The sequence below is a fragment of the Epinephelus fuscoguttatus genome, linkage group LG8 (genome assembly GCF_011397635.1).
Source record: "Epinephelus fuscoguttatus linkage group LG8, E.fuscoguttatus.final_Chr_v1".
NCBI classification, from domain to species: Eukaryota; Metazoa; Chordata; class Actinopteri; order Perciformes; family Serranidae; genus Epinephelus; species Epinephelus fuscoguttatus.
Genome location: NC_064759.1, coordinates 15,398,096 through 15,413,848, shown reverse-complemented (window position 1 = coordinate 15,413,848; position 15,753 = coordinate 15,398,096). Strand labels below are relative to the sequence as shown.

Genomic DNA, 15,753 nt, shown 5'->3' with positions numbered 1-15,753 from the left:
GAGAGCTCAGTTTGATTTATTCTTAAAATTTACAAGTGCAACAACTTTATGTTTGCACCTCCTTAGCTCACTGGTTCCCAAGCTGGGGGTCCTGATCCCCATTAGGAGTCACCAGAGCTTCAAAGGGGGTTGAAAGGCCTTCTTGATTTTAGGAGGTGTCACTGTTTGGATTAATTGTACTGTTTATAAGCTGCTTTGAACTGTTTTTGTTATGCACTAAATATCATATGAACTATCCATAAAATATCAGAATCAGAAATACTTTATTAAGGGGGATCGGTGGCTTAGTGGATGGAGCAGGCGCCCCATGCACAAGGCTGTTACTGCAGCAGCCCGGGCTCAACCCCAGCCTGTGGCCCTTTGCTGCATGTCATTCCCTGTCTCTCTCTCCCCCCTTCACACTTATCTTTCCTGTCAATTAAAGGCTAAAATGCCCCCAAAAATATCTTTAAAAAAAAAACAAAAAAACTTTATTGATCCCCGAGGGGAAACTGTTTGTGTTACAGGTGCTCCTTACAAGAGTAGAAAGATAAGTGAAAATATAAGACATCTAACAAGATTATTTACAAATATATAGTTCAAATAAACAACAAAAAATAAAAATACACAATACAGAATATGTCACTCAGTCAAGGGTCATTAGTGTACCTAATGATAGAAAAAGGGTCCCTTAAGGAAAAAGTTTGGGAACCGCTCAACAAGATGATGCACATAAAAAAAGCAACATATTTAAAGAAATTATAAAAACTTTAAAAGGTTAGTTGCCAGGCTGGGAGGCTTCAGCTCCGACATCCCTGTGAAGGATAAGCTAAATAAAATAATAATATAGGGCTAAAAGATCAGAGTAAAAAAATCTAATGTATGAATTAATATGTAAAAATATCTAGTACGTAAGGAATAGTTTGACATTTTGTGAAATACAGTTATTCTTTTTAATGCCAAGAGTTCGATGATGTCTGTACAGTGAGTGTGAAGCCACAGCTGGCCGCTGGTTAGTTTTTGTGGTGCGTCCTGCACTGTTGGCACTAGTCGGCCTTTGTGAGAGAAATCACTCTGACTGGCTGTTTAGCTCAGTGCACTAGAAGAGAAACCGGAGTGAGGAAAGCAAACAAACAGTTAAAGTCAAGAGTTAAGAGTCAAGATCGCAACAAACTTGTTATATTAGATATAATTTTTTTAGCCATTGAGCTCTTTAGCAGAATTGTTTTGTAATTGTTTGTGTTATTGTTCGCTAGCGCACGGTAAATAAGATATTCTTTGCTCTTTCAACATTGGGTTTTGTTTTTAATGTGCAAACTGGCTAACATGCGTCTTGAATCCGTCCTGACCGTCTTCTGGTTTCCCTTTTTCTGATGACGCTAGTTGGCCATTGGCCGTAGACTTAACAGTGTGTTCAAGTGCAATTTTCTGGCTGAGACACAGGTGACGTGAGGCGATGCAACAGCTGCTACTTTCGTCGCTACTAATTCTGTGATGTTGGTTTGATGTGTCTGGGGCCTTTACAGCAGCTTAGCATAAAGACTGGGCACAGGGAGAAACAGCTGGTAGGTGATATTTTGCTGCCTTTGGATAGAACCGGGCTGTTTCCCACTGTTTCCAGTCTTAATACTAACCAGCTGTTGGCTAAAACTTCACATTCTTGGTACAGACATGAGCGTAGTATAAATCTTTTTATCTAACTCTCAGCAAGAAAGAGAGGTGTATAACCTAAAATTATGAACTATTCCTTTAAACAAGGAGCCGCTATATACTGTACACTCACATTGCGTTCAAATGGGGTCATGTTGTTTATGAAAAGAGTCCATATAAACACTCCGCTGTTGCGGTATTCACAGGCTCTGAGTTCACGACTTCTGGTGTTGAAAACAGAAACTCAGGTGTTCCATTTGAACGCAGCACCAGTTGCTAAAACTAATTTCCTCATCAATATAAATCGGGTGGACATAATTCTAGAAACACCTGCAAAATATCTATAAAATTTAATTTACACCTGAAAGAACTGAAAACTGAACACTGTAATAACCCTCATGATGGTAGGATTTATTGCAGGGCTGTTTATTGGACTCCATTTCTTTTATAGGAGTGTATCTAATAAACCTGCAGCTTGAGATGTAAAGTTGTGAAATGCATTGATCTGAATTTTAAATCTGTTAAAATTAAGTACAAATCTGAATGAAAAACTGTAAATACTTGAGAAAATGAATAAAACCTGAGCACTGCAGCAAAACAAGGGAACAAGTAAATGTTAAAGTGATCATAGTTGGGTCTTGTGTCTTTATGTGGTAATGCCAACGACAGAGTTTTGGTACTCCAAACCTTTAATCTCAGGTCACTTGAGCACTCGATCACCATAGTAAAGCAGTCATTGTTAAACAAATCATTCACAGATCACCCTTGTTAATGCTCCTCCCTCGGTTTCCTGCTCTGTGATTGCTTCATCTTGTTTTTTCCCTTTAAATCATAAGAAAAAGTTTGTCTTTCCCCTTATTTCCCTTTCTTAAGCTCACAGGGGAATGGAAGTTTTTACAGGCCTCAGTGAGCTCTCCACCAAACTGTGTGTGCGCTCTCAATCCTCACTTTCTGTCTCCCCTCCCCCCACTCTCCCTTGCATTATCACAGCCCTTACCTGGCTGTGTGTGTTGTGCAGACACACCCGTCTACTCCATATCAGCCAATCGCTGCTTCAAGACAGAGACACCAAGGAGGTGTACTTCCTGTGTTTCACGAGAGAAGAATGGGGCAGGAGAGAGGAGAGACTTTTGGACTTTATTTTGCCAGGGGGGGTCCACACAGGCGATTACGTCGATAGTAGAAGGGAGGGGAAAGGACTGAAGTAGTGGACAGACCCGGTGGACTTTTGGCTGATTTATTAGAGATCTCCCAGTTCAGCAACAGCCACTGAGAGGACAAGACAGAGAGAAGGAGGAGGGGAAAGATAAGTGTCAATCTGTTGAAACTTGTTTGGGAATTTGAGAAAGGAGGGGAGGTGGAGTGAGAGAGAGGCAGCAAGAGGGAAAAGCAAGAAGAGTTCAGGCGTAAACATTAAGTTTTTCACAGGAGTTCACGTATTTAGAAAAGAAAAAGGCAGAGTTGATCTGTTTGAGAAAACAGGAGGACATTTATTATGTATGTCAACTAGACAATGTGAACACAGGGAATGAATTCTTATGTGTTGTGCAATCTCATGCTTTTGAGCTGAGCTGGACCAAGGGGGGGTAGACTACAGATCTCCCCAGGACACAACATTCAGGTGAGTTTCTATGCTACTTTTTTAATGGATTTCAGATGTACACTTATTCTGTGTGGTGCTCTCTGGTTTGAACACGCAGTTAGATCCAGTTTAGCTGTGGTTTACATGTTACATGCCGTGCCTATGTGTCACAGGCCCTCGCTTTTTGAAAGACTCCTGTTGGTATGCTGTGCTTTGCAAGTCTGTGCTGCATTCTTAGAGAACTGTAAGAGGGTGTCACCTTTTATCTGGCATACTTTTCTACTGTATAGATATTACAGAACCAGACTGGCTGGGAATATATAGTTTCAAGCTCCAAAGTAAGAGCTGAGCAGTTTAGTGTATTTGATAATATGAGAGAATGAAAGACTAAAAACAGAGCTACATTGTTGCAGTGAGTATGATTTGTCAAAGGTAGCAGTAACTTTAATAAAAGTTTTCCGTAGTATTCATACTCAACTCTGTGACATAAACTGAGTATGTCAAAGTCTGCATACATCCTCCATATTGCTTAATTTGCATTACAAATAGCTTGACTCATAATGATTTCTAAACTGTTTATGTGGACTGTTGCTGTCTTTTAGGTTCTCCCAAATTATGATACAATGGGGACCAAAAGGCCCAGCTGCACCCTCCTTGACACTAACATAAACACATCTGACCGCAAGCTTCAACCAGGTGGAAAAATCTCCCGGGATCCAAGTCCCAGGCCAGCGATGACCGCCCAGTCGGAGCGAGAGAGAGACAGCAACCGAGAGGAAGACTGGAGGAGGGAGAGAGAAACGGAGAAAATGAGGGACAAAGCCAGATACAAAGACACAGACCCGCGGGATAGATACTATGAAAGAGACCAAGGTCCTTCACCCCGGCCAAGACAGGGTGAAAGAGAGTGGAGGGAGAGGGAAATGAGGCAAGGGGATGACAGAGGCAGAAACGGGAGGCCGCTGTCACATCAAGTGAAGGAGACTGACAGAGAGGTAGAGAGGAGGGTGAAGAAAGGTGACACATTTCCCAGAATGAGAAAAAGCAGCGCAGATCGTGGCAGAGGAATGGCGTCCACCACTGAGGTGTATGAAGAGAGGGGGGAAAGGAGGCCAAGAGACAGGCCGAAAAGACTAGACCCAGATGACTGGGAGAGGGAGAGGTACAGAGAGAGGGAAAGAGATGAGATCCGAAGCAGGGGAAAGGAAAAGGGACAAAACACTGGAAGGAGGCCTGTGGAAGATGAGAAATCCCGAAAGAGGTATCAGGAGTCTGATGCTGGTTTTCAAGACAGGAGAAGAGAAGTGGACAGACAAGAGCGGGATGAGGCTAGAAAAACAGAAAGGCTGAGGCCTAACATGGGAGAGAGGGAGGCCAGAGTGCCGTCTCCACTCAGGAGAAGAGACGGAGAGATCCACTCAGATAGGAGAGAGAGAAGGAGGGACACCAGGAGCGAGGGAGACAGTGACGAAAGAGAGCTGCAGAGGGAAAGAATGAGGGACAGAGAGAGGCAGGAGTTGACATATCAACACAGCAGAAGCGAGGGGGACGACAAGGGCAAAACGTGGGACAGAGATCGAGATAGGCAGGGACACAGAGACGAGGACAGGCAGAGACACAGAGACAGGGACAGAGAAGGGGATCGATCCAGGGGGAAGGGAGGGGAGAAAGATAAGGAGAGGTACAGGGACACTGACAGGAGGGCACCGAGGGTGGACGACAGGTGGAAGGACAGTGCGAGAGACTTGAAGAATGACAGAAGGGAGGGAGACGTACACAGAGAGCATGAGCAGAGGAGAGGCAGGGAAGGAAAGGAAAGAAAGGCCGATCCGAGGTGGGATGATACAATAGGCAGAAGTAGCAGATCCCAGAATAAGACGGCCCCTAGGGTGCCGCCACGAACCCAGAGCAGCGGAGAGTGGAGCAGCGACATGGACAGCGAGGTGAGACATAGGAGAGGCAGAGACAGTTTTGAGGAGAGGGAGTCGGGGAGGGACAGCACTGTTGACAGTGACAGAGACATAGAAGAACAGAGAAATACAGCTGCTAAAAGGGAGCCAAAAAGAAGTGAGAGAGACAGAGGAGAAATGACGACACAGAGGAGGATGTGGTTAGAGCCACAGAGGGGCAAGAATAGTAAAGACGAATTTGTAGACAGAGAGAGACACACAAGGGAGAAGGAGAGGAGGAGAGAAGAAGAGAGGAGTGCAGAGTCACAGGGTGAGTGGAAAAGAGAGGGACGGCGAGTAAAAGAGGAACCAGATGAGAGGTCTTTGGGCCAGAGCAGTTACAGAGGGAGACATGAAGGGTGGACTGAGCACAGGGGAGGCATAGAGACTGAGACAGAGGGTGTAAGTGTAGATGGGGACGAGGTGGGTGAAGTCTGGGGAGAAGTAGATAAGAGAGGGAAGGAAGATCTGTCTGACAGTGATGGAGGGATAGAGGGAAGCAGGCAGAGGGATGTGGAGGGAGAGAACGTAACAGATAACACAGAGGAGAGTGACAGAGAGGAAGGGGGTGGCAGCGATTCTTGCGCCCGCTCTGAGAGTGAAGGAGGAAGTGAGACAGGGTGGAGGCAAGAGAGAGACAGAATGCTGTCAGGAGAGGAGAGCTTTGTGACCTTGTCCAGCGGCGGAGACGAAGAAGGGGAAGACGGGGAGTTTGTGGACTGTCAGGAGTCCTGGGAAGGTGGGGTGGCATACGATGGCTCCTCAAGGCCATCGTATGCCACCAAGGGGTACGAGGGAGACGAGGAGAGGGAAGAGGACTGGGCAATAGGAAAGGAGGAGGTGGCCGATGATGAGGAAGAAGGGAAGGAGAAGAAGCCAAAGTATGTCATCTGTTTGATTGGGCAAACGCTGCCCAGGTCAGAAACCAAAAAGCAGTCCGATCACATGGGAGGAGACAATCCAAATATAGACAGTCGTCATCACTGTAGTGATGAGGCCACACAGCAACCTCAGCATGACCTGCATCTGACACTGACTAGAAATGATGAAAGCCCGGTCATCAACAACCAGAACACAGAAGGCAGGAGTGACGTGCCAAAGGAGGAAAGGCTGACCACAGGAGAACATCGCAGAGAGACTAAAGAGGGAAAGAGGAGCAAAGAGGAGCACCCGTACGCCGAAATAGGGACGATTAAAAGAGACTCACAGACTGAAAAACTCCTTACACAGTGGAGAGAGAAAAATAAAGAAGAGTTGGAGCAAACCTCGCCAATCCCAAGTAATCCATATGGCGATGTTTGTCCTGAGGTGAATTTTAAAGACATTCAACCCATCTTGGAAAGGATTGACACTGGAGCAATGAGTCCTGAAGAGTTGGAGGCCATTAAGATCCGACTAAGCGGGGCATGGAGCATGTCTGAGGAGCCCAAGCGGCATTCCCAAGCCCCCCACCTTAAATGGGCCAAAAGTGTGGTGCGGGAGATTCTGGGACGCTCAGAGGAAGCTGTTGATGAACCTCACGCAGAGGTAGACCAAGGGGTCGACCAGTCCGAGACAGCTATCGAGAACGACCAACAACAGCAGGAGGCAGCAGAAGAGACTCTTAAGTCAAGCACGGATGAACAGCACTCAGAGCCAGAGCTGGAGGAGGAGGAAGAGCCGTCGGAGGGACTAAGAGGTATGGAGCAGAGCCAAGCCGACATGCATGCTGACCAGTTCCCAAATATGCATGGTGACACACCCACATACACTCATGCTGACACACTGTTAGACACAGAAGGGAAGGAGGATCACAGTATGGACAAAGAGACTGAGCCATCTGGTCACCTTCGGTTAGAAAAGGCAGCTGTAGAGGGGGATAGTAGTGAGGAGGCAGGTGAATTATCAGAACGAGAAAAAGAAGCAAACAGAAAAAAGGAGGTGGAGATGTATTTATCTGTGAGCAGCACGCTGTACAAGCCCAGCAGCTGCCCCATTCTGAATTATGACTCTAAGTCTGACCTCCCCATTCCCTCCACAGAGGGTGAGGGCCAGGAGGTGGAAGACAGAATGGTTGAAAGTGAAGACGAAAGTCAGGGAGAGGAGCCTGAGGAGGGAGATGCTGCAGAGGAGGTGGGAGAGGAAACTGGGGTGGATGGCAGAGGGGGAAAGGTGGTCGCAGAAAGTAAAAAGGGGGCGACTGTGACGAGCAGCTGCAGCTTCCGAGATTTGGGCCCTGAGGCCCGAATACGAAGAAGGGGAATCCGTAAAACCACTGAAAGAAGAACTGGAGGGCTTTTAGAAGTGGATGAAGAGGAAGGTGTTGGAAGGGATCGCAGAACCAGAATATTCTCTACTACAGGTAAAGAAAGAAGATGGAGGAGTGAGACCATTTTCTGTCTCGTTTCTCATCAATCAGCATTAAAAAAAGAAATCACAATCAGGCTGACATATGTCTATTTAGACTGCCCACAGAGGAAGTAACCTTTACACGAAGTTGACATTTGATTTTGTAATCAGACAACTTTAATCAGAGACGATCTTCTAGTCACATCCTATGCTTTTCCATCATCATTTTGTGGTCGCACCAATCACAGAAACCAAATGGCAGAGTAGCCATAATCAGTGCACTGATCAGATCTGACTGCACTGCCTTACACTGGAAACTGCGTCACAGTGTTGTGGTGGAAGCACAGGTAGTGGGCGGGATAAGTGGAGGTGGAGAAAGTGAAGGCAAACTAGAAGTACAAGAGGCTGGGGTTGATTCTGCTTTGAGACATAACACGGGATGCACGGATTTTGGAAACACTAATCTTTTTTATATTGCTTGTTGTAGCACGGTTACTAACAAACTAACAGTGATTAATTTTATTTATAACTTATTTATTTATTTATTTTTTGTCTTTTTATCCATTCATTCAAAATCACTGTAGTTCATAGTTAATCAGAATATAGCTCTCTGAGAAGGATGTTGTTGTATAATATTGCGACGAATGGATACTTTTACATTCCAGATGATGAGGATGATCGAAGCAAAAGCTGGGGAGAAGTGGAGCTGAGGTGAGTAAAACATTCACACATGTTGAAATACAGTACAGGCCCACAAAGGCAAAAGACCTTACCTTAACCACAGTGTAGAAGGATTTTAAAACTGGGTGTTGAGCTACATGATTTAAAGGCATAATATTGGTAATGTGGCAATTCTTTGTTGTTGTTTTTAAATGAAGTCATTTATCTACATTAAAATCTTGACTTTGACCCGAGTTTGTTTGCACTGTTAAAGGGGTTATGCCAAGGCAAAAAGCATTAACTTTGACGTGGATTACAGTAAGCATCAAACCAATTTTTGTTCTGAATTAATACAAAAGATTACAATATTATTTTTCGTAACCCTCAGAATTTCAAGTTGCATTACCAAAAACAATTACTTCATGCGTAGACATGGGCAGATAATGAGATAATGGGCCCCTGGGCACAGACATGCAAAAGGCCCCACCACCTCTCCCACATAGGAGAAAGACACACAGACTTCGAGGTGGTTTTGCATCTCTTTGTAGGTATTATGCATCTTTTTGTGGTTGTGTGTCTCTTTGTTGTCTTTTTGTGTCTCCTTTTTATTCGTTTTGTGTGTTTTTGTAGTCATTTAGGTGTCTTTGATGTAATTAAATGTCTTTTTAGGGCAATTTGTGTCGCTTTGCATTAATTTTGTGTCTCCTTGTGGTTGTTTTATGTCTCTTTAAGGTAATGTTGTGTCCTTTTAAGAGATTTTGTGTCTCTTTGTGGTCATTGTGTGTCTGTTTGTAGTCATTTTGTGTCTCCCTGTAGTTGAGTTGTGTCTTTCTGTAGTCATTTAGGTCTCTTTATGAATGACATATTTATAAATGACAAAAAGTCATTTTTAACCAAAACGAATGTCTTTTGCCTATGTACAGCAGTGTAGAGGTCAAGATGTGTCTGGTTCTGTAATTATATGATTAAATGTCTCTGATAAAAGAACTGTCATGGTACAATGCTTTATTTTTATAGTGTCAGAAAGGTCACTAACATTTTTGAACCACTCAGTGCAGTTTTATTTCTGTAAGCAGTTTCAGACAGCTCTCTCTTTAAAAAAAAACAAAAAAACATTTACAATTATTAATACATTGTTTTCTGTTTCTTGGCACTGTAGGAATGTTTTGGAAACAATGGGCAGACGGAAGAGGAATTCAAGGTTTTTCAGTGAGTATATCTGTCCCCCCTTTATTTAGCTTCATTCAAGTCATACACTTCAACACTACACTACACTTCATGAACTCTCAGGCACAAATCAAACACTTCATCAATGCCGTTTCTCAAAATTTCATATGCCGTATGATGTTTTTTGACTCAGGGTAAATTTTAAGACTTATTATTAGAAAAGACAATTTAGGCGACACAGTGACGTGACTTCAGATCATATCAACGCCACTACTGTGGACAGGAAGGCTATGATGTGGTTGAACATTTCCCTTCAGTTTACGTGTGATTCATCCTGGTGTGAAAACAAGCTTGCTAAGTGTTTATCTCTTGCTCTGAACACACTGGCTCTGAATTAAAAAGGAATACACAAATGAGAGGAAATGTGTGTCAGCTCACACTATTTTGAAATTATGTTTTAAACAACCTAAAATGGCAGTGGGTGCCTTGAGCTATGATTCACACGGATATTGCAAGAAATGGGGCAGGTGTGTGTGTGCGTATGCCGTATATATCATCTGTGTCTGTGCAAGTCAGAGACGGGTTTCTGCAAGTATTCATATCTTCTAACTTGAGGGAAGAACAGCTGCTGCTGCTGCTGCTGCGACTTTGCATTCCGACAAGTGTGTGTAAAAGGAATGTCAAATGCAAACAACTCCTCTTGGCTAACACTGTTCCTGTCTCTATCTATCTTCTTTCCTTTGCTTCCTGTATTTTTCAACTTTCTTTCTCCATCTTTCCCTCTTCTCCTCTGCTGTCTTTCTTCGCCCCACTTCCTCACTGTCTCCCAGATGCTGCCCAGCTTTACCAGCAGTACAGCGAGGCCGCGCAGAACTTTGAGATCCTGCTTCAGGCTCGCTCCGAAGTCACCTCTGTGTCCGAGGACACCACCGCGTCTCCTGCGCCCTCACCTCCTCCTGCCCGCAGACCTCTTCCTCCCCTGCCACCTGTCCCGCATCCTCACTCCTTGGCCCACACAGGCTCTATCACCAGTGTTAGAAGCTTGCCTCTTCCCGAGCGCCCCAGAAGTGAAGGCAGGCCTTCCTCCCCACGTCTGTCCATCTCTCTCACACAGTCAGCCACACTGTGGCGGGACCTGCCGGGGGTCAGGAACAGTGTTGAGCTGGAGGAGCTCACGGAGGACCAGAGGAGACTGCAGGAGGTAACACATCGTTTTATTGCACATATGAGGGTCTAGTCAGCATTTGATGGCAGAAATGTCCTCATAATAAATGTAAGAAGAATTTTTCCTTCTGATTCTCCTGAATCTCATTGTTGTGCCACTAACTTTTCAGTGGTATTTGATCCAACCTAATTATGCATTTGTATTTCCTTGGAAAGTTACTGGCACAGCATTTCCACCCCAGCGTAACTCAAGAGAATCCCACAGGCAGTTAAAAGCATGATGCTTTACTTCCTTCATCCAGCCCCAGGAAGGAATTTGATCTTGATTAGACTGGGAATTTTTATCAGAGCAGCTAAAATTGTTCCATTTGTATACAGTAAATATTAAGCAGTGTGAGAATCAGAGCAAAGGTTTATGTTTCAGCGTCTACAAAGTTACTGGCACAATGAAATTCTTTTTTCACTCAATGTAAAAAAAAACAGTTACAGTTTTAATGATTCACCTCCCCGTGCTAACTTACAAGTGACTATTTTGGGGCGTCTTTTTTACATCAGCAACTTTTCTGATATTTCCAATGGTTCATGGTGACTTTCTGTGAAATGGCATGACTTACATGAATCAACTTAGCTGTTATTACATCACACCTCAAACTGCTAATGTCATGTGAAATGTCTGGACTTGCCACATCCTAGAAAAACCCTCCCAGTAATCTACTTATTTATCAGGAGAAAAGTGTTGCTTGCCAGACGACGTGATTGTGTCAGCGTGTTGTGCTTCACTGGTATTGTAGGTGATGAAGGTGTTTCCCTCTAAACCATAAACTCAACGTGTCAGAGCTGGAAGTCCTCTACTTATTGTGAAATCTTCTGCCTCACTTAGTCATATCTTTGTCTAAGTGCAACAGTCTTCAGGGAAATGATAATGCTTGATTTACTGTCTTGCTGTGCCTTACTCATTGTTTTGATCTTCTCTTTCTTAAAATGTAATTTTCCCATTAGGTGAGATTTGAGGTGGTGACCTCAGAAGCCTCCTATTGCCGGAGTTTGGACATTGTTGTTTTACAATTTGTCAAGTCCAAACAGCTGGGGGCACTGTTGACCACTCAGGATAGGAACTGGCTGTTTTCCCGGCTTGCTGACGTTCGTGCCATCAGCCACAGGTCAGAGATGATAAACATGATTTAGATGAAGTTCTCTACCCATGTGAGCTTAATCTTATCATTTAGATCTGACATGAAACAGTTCAGTGATTATCAGACTTGTTTACAAATCTGTGGGAGAAATAATCTAAAAAAGATCTTTATGACTTTTGTTATAGTTTTTTATCAAAGCTGGAGGAGCGGGTGGAATCAGACATGATCAACTTCACTGTGTGTGACATCATCGCTCGGCACTGTCAGCGCTTCAAAATGGTTTATGTGCCCTACCTCACCAACCAGTCCTATCAGGACGCCACCTACCAGAGACTCATGTAAGCCACTCAGTCGAGCTTTTGTGTTCAGCTATTGTCTGTATTCTCTCTCTTATTTTACAAAAAAAAAAAAAATCTATCTCTGCATTCAATTTCTGTTTTTCTTTCAGGAATGAGAATGCAGGGTTCAGGCGGATTGTGGAGAGTTTAGAGAGGAATGATGTTTGTCAGAGGCTTCCTCTTCGTTCCTTCCTCGTCCTTCCCTTTCAGAGGATCACAAGAATTAAGCTGCTGGTCCAGGTGTGTTTGTGTGTGTGAGCAAAGGCTGATGGTCTGCAACATGTCAATCAATCCTTAAGCATTTTATCTCACTTTAACACGCACATATTGATTCTGTTCATCCAGAACATTGTGAAGAGAACGACCCCTGGTACTGCGGAGGCGACTCAGGCCATCAAAGCTCTGAGACTTCTGGAGAAGGTACAGAACATCCCCCCTTCACTGTACATTGACAAATAATATTTTGATGCTATTGAAAAATGTCCTGGATATCTAAAACTCCTCTGCGACATCGGCTCTTTTTATTCATTCATCTCTCTTTCAGCTGATTCAAGAGAGCAACGACAGCATCACTCAGATGAAAAGCATCGAGTCGCTGGTCTGTCTCAGTGCTAAGGTGGACTTTGAGTGCAGGGTAAGTCACAGCTACTAGGCATATCATGATATTTCAGTATTGCACAACATTTTTTAATATCATGGCATTGATTCCACCCATCATTTCCACCACGCATGTGTAACTTTCCTTGTGTTTGCATTGATGTTTATGAAATCAACAAGAAAATAAAAACAATGACAAAATCATCTTAACTTAAGGTACACTTAATAGCTTTTCAACTGCACTGGGGTCGTCATCAGTTGTCATGGAGACGGCTCAGTTGACATCCCCATGATCTACAGTCATGTGATAGCAGGTGGCTGTGTATATGACCAATAAGCAACTGCCCGCTAGATGTGGTTGACGGCTCCAGAAAGGGAGCTCGAGTTAAGATCATTTTGTCAAGCTTCTATTACCTTTCATGCCCAAAAATATTAATATACTGCTTTCTGTGTGTGTTGTTACAGACTCTCCCTCTGATCAGTCAGTCTCGGAGGCTGGTGCGAGAAGGGCCGGTCACTGAACTGATGGATTTCTCTCTGAAGGACACAGAGAGGAAAATTTATTTGCACCTCTTCAATGACTATTTGCTACTCTCACTACAGAAAGAGTGAGTCAACAGACATGTTTTCTGATATAGAATAATCCATTACCATTTGCTGCATCCTGTTTTTCTCATAACCGCTGTATTTTATCATCACTTGAATCTTATCACAGTCTTTCCTTCCGCCCTCTCATGTCTCCTTTGTTCTCACGCTGCTTCCAGAGGGGGAAGGTTTACAGTAATAGACCACGCTCCTGTATCAGACCTGCGTGTCGAGAACTGTCGTGTCAAGCTTCACTCGCTCCAGAAGAACCTTTTCCGGCTGCATTTGACACAAAAGGCCCTGCTGCTACGGACTGACACACAGTAAGTGGCTGACACAGTTGCAGGGAATGCCTATGTATCAGTTGGCATGCCACAATGTGGAAAAGGTTGCTCATCCTTGCTCATTCTTGTTTTTTCTTTCTTCAGGAGTGATAAGCTACGCTGGATATCCGCTCTTTCCCGGCCGCATTCTGAAGTTGATTTTTCTGCTGCACAAGGTGAAGTATGCTGTTTGGTTTAGACATTTCAGAGTGCTAAGCTGTGTCTGATTCCCGCATAGTTAACACTCAATGTGTTACTCTGTTGTGAGCTTTAAATCCAGATTCCAAACATCATTTTGCATCCTTAGTGAGGGATGCATGAAAGTAAACAAAGATAGTATTGTGGGTTTTTTCTTTTTTCGTTTAACTGTTAAAATTGTGCATACATTTCACACCTACATGCAATATATACCTGGCAGAAACCCTGAAGTAACCATGTGCATAATTCATATCACACAATAAATATTAGCCGGTGGGGAATAAAGCCCTCATGGCAGCCTCTTAGTATTAATTACAAGAAGAAAATACTGTAAAATTCCCGACCATGACACATCCCCAACATGGCAAAAATAAAAAGTGCAGTGCTCCTAGTATGTACTCTACTTGGACTGCAGGTGAATGCAGTTACCTACCATTGGTAGCTGGTTAGAAAGTCTCATTAATTACTGTTAAAAGTAGAACACACAACTTGTTAAAGGCTTTGCACACCCACTCAGGTGTTTTCATCTACCCTGGCTGGCTGATTAGACCAAAGCCAGGTGGCAGCCAGGTGGCAGTCAGGTGGAGCTTTGCCATGAATTACGCAATGCTGCCAAACCAAAAATAAATGTAACAGAAGAGTGACGAAAATGTCAGTGAAACGCAGTTTCTGACAGTCCTGTGAAGATGTTCACATCTCAGCAGCAGCTTGCATTACTGATAATTTAATCTTTATGATTGCAGGTTTAACATCTCTCCTCTTGTGTCCACACAGATTTTCAACAGATGCAATGTATGCGAGCATTTGTTGCTCAGCAGCCTGATGAGCTGTCATTGGAAAAAGCTGATATAATCCTAGTGCATCAACAGAGCAGTGACGGTAAAATCACCTCCCTACCTTTCTCTAATTCCCATGTTGATTCACCATATATGCAGCCTATTTATAGAGAACACGCATTCATTTAGTTTGTGTTATATTCTTTTTTACCTCCCAGGTTGGGTGGAGGGGACCAGACTGTCCGATCGGCATCGTGGATGGGTGCGTGAGAGCCATTTGGAAACCATAACCAACAGTAAAGTCAAACAACGCAACCTGTCAGATGCCCTCAAGCTGACGACGGCCACAGCTGCTGTGTGACAAGGACCCTTGGACTAAACAGTGGGACGTCATGAGACTCTCGGTTGTCTTCTTCAAACTGCTGGAAATTGGACTGTGGACATTCAGTGCTCCAAATGGGGATTTCCATCATAGAATTGTTCACAATAGCGCAGCAACTGAAATGCTGTAAGAATGCATCTCAGTGTAGCATTGGGTCTCACTTGTTTCAATGGGTGGAGCAATGCCTTAGAGCCATGTGTGGACTGCTGAGGCCTGCCTGAAAGGCATTAAGGACAATGTGACTCTATTAACTGTTATCTACAGCGCATTACAAACGCTGTGTGTGCTGTAATACATCAATAGGTGTTTCAGAAAAATGCTTTTAAAGGGAAATCACCTTTTACTTCCAAGAAATGCTGTAATTGGAAAATGTATTATTATTTGTGTATATTGACGAGAATGTAATGATTGAGTGTGTGATGCGTGTCTATGGAAAAGTTGGTCCCTGCATGCAGGAGAGCCGACAGAAATCATGCAAAATGTATAAGATGGCTAAAAGATGTACAGAGCTTACGCAGTGAGGACATTTCAATAAATTCAGATTGGTGGAATAAAATCACTTATGAACATGGACAGTGAGTTGTGGTTTATTTCCTTCATGAGAGACACTTTGGGGTTAAATATAGATATTTGTGATAAGATATATCAGCAGTAATGTTTCATGTTCTCAGCAGACTTACTGTAAGTGACGTGATCACCGACATGTGGCTGAACAAGCTGTTTTCAGGCTTTTCTTTTTTTTTTTTTTTTATCAGGAGAAAAGGAACAGAACAAGTTTTGCACGTAGCCCGACTGAGGCGTGACCAATGTGTCAGCGTGGCCTAATTTTCCCGATCTGCTATTGGTTATATGCGCCATCAAGCAGAGAAAACGGGGCGGTAACAGACTGCTCTACTTGTCCAATGAACGCACTGCAAACCTGCTCTTGCTTCCCGCTGATTG

At 43.7% G+C, this 15,753-nt stretch overlaps 1 protein-coding gene across 3 annotated transcripts; it reads left to right on the top strand.

The window, feature by feature from the left end:
• Window positions 1-2,611: 2,611 nt before the first annotated feature.
• Window positions 2,612-15,386, top strand: arhgef5 (Rho guanine nucleotide exchange factor (GEF) 5). 3 transcript variants are annotated; one of them, XM_049583558.1, is made up of 16 exons: window positions 2,613-3,250; window positions 3,814-6,838; window positions 7,181-7,501; window positions 8,154-8,199; window positions 9,308-9,357; window positions 10,146-10,516; window positions 11,479-11,639; window positions 11,798-11,950; window positions 12,061-12,190; window positions 12,296-12,370; window positions 12,495-12,584; window positions 13,013-13,155; window positions 13,312-13,455; window positions 13,561-13,631; window positions 14,428-14,532; window positions 14,648-15,386. In XM_049583558.1, exons 2-16 carry the CDS (start codon window positions 3,835-3,837, stop codon window positions 14,788-14,790), a joined length of 5,007 nt encoding a protein of 1,668 aa, XP_049439515.1. In that variant the 5' UTR covers window positions 2,613-3,250; window positions 3,814-3,834; the 3' UTR covers window positions 14,791-15,386. The 3 variants fall into 3 exon arrangements, with proteins under 3 accessions (XP_049439514.1, XP_049439515.1, XP_049439516.1); XM_049583557.1 differs by having other exon boundaries at window positions 2,612-3,250; window positions 3,814-7,501; XM_049583559.1 differs by lacking the exon at window positions 7,181-7,501 and having other exon boundaries at window positions 2,618-3,250.
• The last annotated feature ends 367 nt before the right edge of the window (window positions 15,387-15,753 follow it).

Excerpts from the sequence above, each read along its gene's own strand:
- arhgef5 (XM_049583557.1), top strand. The coding sequence starts at position 3,835 with ATGGGGACCAAAAGGCCCAGCTGCACCCTCCTTGACACTAACATAAAC. Across the intron at positions 7,502-8,153 it reads CAGAATATTCTCTACTACAG|ATGATGAGGATGATCGAAGC; the intron begins GTAAAGAAAGAA and ends TTTACATTCCAG. Across the intron at positions 11,640-11,797 it reads GTTCGTGCCATCAGCCACAG|TTTTTTATCAAAGCTGGAGG; the intron begins GTCAGAGATGAT and ends CTTTTGTTATAG.